At 38.5% G+C, this 7,551-nt stretch overlaps 1 protein-coding gene across 1 annotated transcript; it reads right to left on the bottom strand.

Annotated features, from left to right (window-relative positions):
• Positions 1-471: 471 nt before the first annotated feature.
• On the bottom strand, positions 472-5,558 carry LOC110049779 (uridylate-specific endoribonuclease-like). The gene is made up of 3 exons (XM_089288855.1): positions 5,402-5,558; positions 1,139-1,263; positions 472-756 (listed from the first exon to the last, which is right to left on the bottom strand). Exons 1-3 carry the CDS (start codon positions 5,556-5,558, stop codon positions 472-474), a joined length of 567 nt encoding a protein of 188 aa, XP_089144981.1.
• Between the last annotated feature and the right edge of the window lie 1,993 nt (positions 5,559-7,551).

The raw sequence follows: 7,551 nt of genomic DNA, 5'->3' as shown, positions 1-7,551 counted from the left end.
GTCAAAAAGGTTTGTGGTGAATTGGATCCCGTTATATGGATGATAGATCGAGACATCTGACCTTTTGAATGAGCTCCAGGTTTCTTGAATATTACCTTAAGTAACTTTAAGTGTACAGTAAAGGAAAAAATGCATCATCCTGTTACTTCTAAGTACATTGTGTGTCCTTGACGTTTGTTTTTTTCTGAGAGCTCGCTTAATGCTGATATCCTTATCACAGAAAAATTTTTGCGTGTCTCCTAGGTGTCCGTAATAACCACTTACCACTTGTATTGAACAATAAATTCAAACTAAGGGAAATTCGCCTGTTTTAGCAGCGTCACATGACGGGCTTAGACCAACCACTCCCAAATAAACAATTCAATTTTAAAATTCGTATCATTATAATCTGCTAGATTACATCACATGACTCTTAGCTCTCGCTGATAGGGAACTAGTCCCATCATCTCAACCAAAATCACAAACAGTTAGTCACTTAAATTGACACTTACGAACAACAGACGGCGGGAAAGCTGTGCAAATCTTGCCTGTTTTCGGAAATTTTTTATTGTCCTTTTCAATGGCTCTTATTGTCACCGTGCTCTTGTGGATTTTGCAACTGCAGTCCGTTACTCCAACACCTCCTGTTTTAAATAGCACAATAGAGCAGAGACTGAATATGGCAAAATCAAATGCTGGGCTGGTTCCGACGAACATGCTGCTATCAAACTTCTTTGTGTGTCCATCCCACTCGAAATTTAAGCTCATAAAGCTTGGCTACAGAATACAACAAGATAAAATCAAGTTAAAATATACATTTGGCAAGAGAACATGGCGCTTATTTTACAATTTGATGCGAACGAACTAAGTAATTAGTTATCAGAATTATGTTACTCCTTTATCATTATGCCGTTTCGCAATACAGAATAAGATATATAATTTTGGAAGAAAACCGAAGAGTTTTCGACTGCATATCAACAGCGCTCAGTGTTCAAACAAAGGTAGAGACTATCGTGTCTTAATTGATCAATACTCACGTAAAATTGTGAATTTTTTTACGACAAACATTTACAAATTTTTCAGACTGATACGCTGAAATACTCCTATAATATACTACAGTTTATATAATAAAGGTGAGTATACATACATTAATACTGACCTCTGTGTTATAAGTGTAGGAATTGACGGTTACGCCTTTTATTGCATTTGGACTTTTCAATTGCTCGAGGTAAAACTGGTACCAGTTGTGGAATCCTGAGTACGCTTTCTTCTTCAGCTTTTCACCTTGGAAAAGTAAGAGTTGAAATACGGCGAAAATTTTTAGCTGCACATGTCGTGCCTCAGTAAGTAATCGCTTCCTTAGATTTAAAAATAAGTTAAGGCGGCTGATCATGTTGCTTGAGACTACTTTAATTTATCAAATAGATTTCACTAACAATTACGGGCTGGATGGCGTGTAAGCAGTGGTTATTGGTGGTTATTATTATTGAGTAAACGACAAACAATAAAAAGTTAGTTGTCTGTCAACTGCCCTTTTTTCCACAGCTAGCCACCATCTCAGGAGCAGTCGACGAATCAAAAGAATGGGTTTTCAAATTTTGCCACAGTGTTTCTCTCTAACTCTTCCGCTCAGTTAGGAAGTACTTGGTAAGTTACAAAAGGTGTGAGCCGCATGCGCAAAGGTTCTTAAGTTCCTATTTAATTGCATTCGCATTCAATAACATTTCCCACTCAGATATTTTTCAAATTTTTGCTGCAGTTAGATAAAAATTCGCTTTTCAAATAACTTTGTCAGTTTAAAATCCGGGAGGATGCTGCATCATACGAAATTAACACTAGCCTTAAAATAGATATTTTCCAGAAAGTTGGTATGATGACGTCACCAGCCACGTGAAAATTTCTAAATGTGCATTTCATGTCGGTTGTAGGACATAAATTGAGAAATTTGAAAGCACTTTCAATATATGAAAGGATAATGGTATAGAGCATTTAAAAATGCCCAGGTTACGTCTCCATCTCACAATTTAAAGGGGGCTATTCTTCTTAGGGTAAAAAGTGGAAGACTAGAACGAAAGTTATATCTTTTCTTGGTTAGAACGTACAGAAACTTAAAATTGCGAGTTGGTAAATATAATTCAATTTAATTTAATTTATTGGTTAGAACTTTACAATAGAAATGAAAGCCGGAAAAATAAACATACAAAACCACAATTAATAAATATATATATATATTTATATAATAACCCAAGTTATTCTCGCATTTTGATTGGTTCTCGCCTATGATCTATTAGAGGACAGACGCACGATTGACGTCATCATTACAAAGTTTTTCCCTCTGTGTTTTAAAATGGCGGAAAGTTTTGAGAATTTAGATAATATTTTACATGACTGGCCAAAAGATAAGGTACAAGAAAGTCTTGTCCAGGCATTGAACAGGTACCAGAAGCATAGTATAGCAGGAAGAAGAAAGATAAAGTCGTTTCTGTTGTAGAAAATGACTCAGAAAAAATACTCGAGCAGTCTCAGTCGGCAGTCGAGCGAGACTAAACCAAACACAGAATTAGTCTTGGTAAGCCGAGAACCATTGCTTTATCTCGAATTTAACAAACCCAATAAACAAAATGTTTATGAGATTAATTTATTTAAAACATTGAAGTTTTCTCAGTCTCAAAATAATTGTTGACACAGTGATTGTCTGGAATGAAACATCAAAACCACTTCTTAAAATCAGTCAAAAAAACACATAACCTTGCTTTCCGATGCGAATGTTCCAGTCCGTATCAGGGCACAGCAGCGAGCAAAGTATAGCTCACTACAGCTCACGGCCAACTGCATTGCAGCTAAAAGGTATCTCCGACACTATTTCAAACTGATTTGAGAATCACCAACCACAGAGGACACAAATTTCCACCATCACTAACGTTCCTTTCGTTCAAAACTCGAATCGAATGGCCTCTAGGTTGACCGCAGCTGCAAGTTTTCCGAGCGTAGTTTTTCAAGTTCTGCAATATTCGAGGCAACATCCAAGCTTTTCGGCTCACAGGGCTGCTCTGATGACAAAAACTGACTTGACTTATCCAGCATTTTTTTTAAGATTTGTAGATTTCGCAGTTCAATTCTGCTTTCGCTGTAAGTTTTCATTCCACGAGAAGCGTCGCTCGAGTCAACTTTGACAGTGGCGTGATTTTCCTGGACCAATCACAATTCTTTGCTACGCACAGCAACCAATGAGATTGCTTCAATTTGTATAGATAATAGATTACGTCAAATGGCTTTTTTCGTGTTCGCCAAAGCGGGCAAAGGCCGGCTTTCGAGTTATGTTGAAAGATTTTGAAATAAAAAAAGGCTTTATCTGTAGTAGTTTGTTTCGTTATTATATAAAACAAATAGATTCCATGTTGCCTTGCGTCTGTTCAGTAATAGATCACAGAAGACGTCAAAATGTGGTAAGAACATCAGTGGCACACGAGGCGATAGCCCGGCTGAACACATTTTCACTCATTTCTTTGTTGTTTCGATTTCTGTTCCCATCATACACTACTATTAAATATTTGTCAGAAATCACTGTGAATCGCCTTCCGAAGGGAATAGGTTGGTGATCCAAAGATAAAATGAGGCAGTTAGTCGTAATTATTTCCCTGCTCATCCTATTCAATTATTATATAGATAGATAGATAGATAGATAGATAGATAGATAGATATCTATATCTATACAGATACTCTTTGCAACCTTGTGGTCGTTGCGTTACTGGTCACGTGATTGGAACGTGCTCTTTTTCAGACGGCTTACTGAGGCATATTTTTTGTCTCAAGCTGTAAAATTTTTAATACAATTTTTGGAAAGAGCCAATGTTATATTCTTCCCTTAGGAAACATGCAGGCGAAATTTACAGTTGAATAGTTTGATTGTTTCCTGTTCGATGACTTTATAATTTACAAATTAAACGAAACTTCGATGTGAGGGTTCCGATGTCTGTTTTTTTTTTCAATGGCATTAATAGTTGTTTAGTATCTTTACCGCTTCATAGGTGGAGCTGATTTTGTTTCGCCGTCTGTTGCTTTTTAATGTTTTGCAGTGACTAATTTTATTTCGCCGTAGGTGATTTTATTATTGCGTCAGTTGATTTTGTTTTACCTGAGTTGATTTTGTTTTGCAGTGTGCTGATTTTAATGCTTTGCAGTAACAAAACAATACGTGGATAGGTTTAAAGTAATCGTCCGACAAATTTCTGAGGAATCACCTTAAAGCGAAATATTATATTACCCTGGAGCTCTGACAAAAAAATTAAAAATTTATCTAATGGAATCGCGAGGACTGTTCAGTCAGAAAAAAACAAAAATAATAGTAATAATCTACGCAACAGGCCTCTCAGGCCGTCATTTCAACGTCACGCAACGTAAAAGCTTGGAAATATCTCATTTGCGAGTTGCCCTAAGCCTCTCTACCAAAGCGAGGCCTGGTGCGCAACCATTCAAATGATGAGTTTAATTTGTATGTGAATGAAATCTGATTTTAATGCTCCCGACCCATGAGATCAAAAAAGACAGCAACAACTACTGATGGGAGAAAAGGGGCAGGGGATAAAGTGCTCGAGTTGCCAATAGGTATCTTACAGGATGACACGGTTCAGGTGGTTGGCAACGAGGGGATCTAAACAATAAGAACATTATTTAGCAACAACCGGGCTGCAGAGAGGTCCTAATCCTCTCTCTGGGGTCCTAATCCCCAAGCCCTGAGAGGTCATAATCCTCTCTCTGGGGTCCTAATCCCCAAGCCCTGAGAGGTCATAATCCTCTCCCTCCTTTCCAGGAGTCCCTATAGTCCCAAGGCTACTGAGAGGTCCTAATCCTCTCCCTGGAGTCCTAATTCCCAGGCAACAAAGACGGCAGCAACAATAAACAACACAGATATGGTTCCTTGGTAACAAGACCATGCGGGGGGGGGGGGGGGGGGGGCGGGGGCTTTCTGCCATGATAGCTGGCCATGTGAGTCTATGGGGCAATGGGGCGACCTATATGGAGCATTTCATCCACACAAATACACGAAGTGTATTCCCAATAGACGAACAATACATGAATATAATAAGCTTATGAATATGTAAATAGAACATCTAGAAGATTTCAGCCACTTCACATGAAATTCAGTCATCAGAGAATGACTGACAGAGAATTAATCTTGTGTTAACAAACTGTGGTCAGAGAGTGGTCCTGTTGCCTGTGAAAGCGATATTCCTTTGTCTGTATAAGTTTATCAGCTGTTGAACCGAATGGTCGGTTAGTTCTGCAGTTAGTTCTACAACGTCGGCAACCGCATCCGTGTTCAGAACGCGAGACCTTCGACCGCGGTGAATCGGTGGCATTATCCTTGAACACGCGCGAAATAATGTACGTTAATCTTAAACGTAAATTCGTGGGAATAAACCAGAATGAACTGTGGTCTTGTTGCCAGTGGAAACTATATTCCTTTGTCTGTAAAAGTTTCTCAGCTGTTGAACCGAATCGTCGGTTAGTTCAGCGGCGTCGGCAACCGCATTCATGTTCTGAACGCGAGACCTTCGACCACGGTAAATCGGCGGCATCATCCTTGGACACGAAATAATGTAGGTAAATCTCGAACATAAATTCGTGGGAAGAAACCAGAATGAACAGAAACTCCGAATAGAGTGACGTTGAGACGAAAAATTTTTCACAACACTCTGAGAGGTCAGAGAACTTGGAGTGAACTAAAGATGAGAAGATAAGACCGCATGGTCTTGATTGAGATAATGGAAAAGCATAAACATGATTGGCCTGGGAATAACACGCCATAATGACGGGAAAGGTGAATTTGATCTTTCGACACAGTGAGAAAGTGAAAGTGAAGAATGATCATCGCAGTAAATTTTCCAATTTAAGCAATTGGAAAGAAGAAGCCTGAAAAAAAATCAGGGCTTCAATGGGATTCGAACCCGTGACCTCCGCGATACCGGTGCGATGCTCTACCAACTGCGCTATGAAGCCACACGTTGGGAACGAGGTCAATTAATTGAGTTCATATCTTCCCGTGAGGAGTGAAATGATGTGAAGTGTATATGAAATAATTCATATTTGAACTGCGGTTGTAGATGAAAGTGAAGAATGATCATCGCAGTAAATTTTCCAATTTAAGCAATTGGAAAGAAGAATCCTAAAAAAAAAAAAAAAAACGGGTTCGAATCCCGTTGAAGCCCTGATTTTTTTCAGGCTTCTTCTTTCCAATTGCTTCAATTGGAAAATTTACCGCGATGATCATTCTTCACTTTCATCTACAACCGCAGTTCAAATATGAATTATTTCATATATACTTCACATCAGAGTGAGAAAGTGTTTTTCTTACCAGGATATTGCGTCACAGAAATGTATGTTAAAAATACATGGGTCATATAGCTTCTCTGACCTCCCTGTCATTGTTGTTCACATTGACTTAAATTTATATTACTTATAAATTAGCTTTCATATTAAGGGATGGGCACTTTGACTCACTTTGAGAAAGAGGCTAAAGATAACTTGGAAATGGTCTATTCAAACGTGCTCTATCCAAACAAAGAAGTACCTTGTCACGCTAAAAGTCTGTAAAACGTCAATTTGATTCTTAATAATTTTCAGCTGAAATTTCCTTAGTTAGTGTCTTCAATTGGAATACAATCATGCAAGACACTGTTGGACGAATGCTTTCCCCAGAAAAAGAAGCGAGTAAGGGACAAAGACACACCATACATGACGACCGCATGGAAAAACTGCCATCCGAGCAAACAGAAGAACTTTCACAAAGTAGTCTAAAAGACAGAACACAACAAAACTGGGAAGACAAGCAAAATGTAGCAATGAAGCAGTCTGGCAAAGAAGGATTTTTCTACGACAATACTGGAAGAAGAAGACTTCTGACCTTAGAGAAAACCAAGAAATTTTTCCAAACTTTCAAACCGTTTCTTGGAACTAGGAAAGGGGTCAAGGGATCTGATATTAACTTAAAAGTTGATGGCAAGATCATTAGCAACCAAAAGACTGTTGCGGAAATATTAGCAAATCACTTTGCAACGATACCAAGAAATATCGGAGATGTCAGCGTAAGAGACTAATCAAAGAGTGACTCAAACAACCATCCAAGTGTCCTGCAAATACAATTGGCGAATAGGTTAGATCTGATGATCAAATCCAATCCAGTTAACCAGGTACAAGTTAGAAGTGCTCTGGAGTCATTTAATGCGGGAAAAAAGCATCTGGGTGCGGAAAAACGCGCTAAACCACTGGCGAATCTGTACAATTCATGTATTTCAAATCGTCAATGGCCAAGCTACTGGAAAAAGGGGAAATGGACGCCTGTCTTAAAGAAAGAGGATCCACAGGATGGTGGGAGCTATCGACCAATAACTGTCCTCCCGGTGGTTAATGAGGTGTTTGAGCAGCTTCTTAGCGATCAGAATTCAAAGAAATAGACCACTTTCGATATATTTTAATATGCTGAATTTTAAAAAAATTCAGCTTGGCAGTGAGGCTTAAAGGACACAAACAAAGGAAATTGAATAAGCATGTTAATTCGTTTCTTTTGTTTGT

Source organism: Orbicella faveolata, unplaced genomic scaffold (genome assembly GCF_042242905.1).
Source record: "Orbicella faveolata isolate gen_17 unplaced genomic scaffold, um_ofav_v1 contig_2, whole genome shotgun sequence".
NCBI lineage: Eukaryota > Metazoa > Cnidaria > Anthozoa > Scleractinia > Merulinidae > Orbicella > Orbicella faveolata.
The sequence above is the reverse complement of the archived record's forward strand: the minus strand, read 5'-3'. Positions and strand labels throughout refer to the sequence as shown.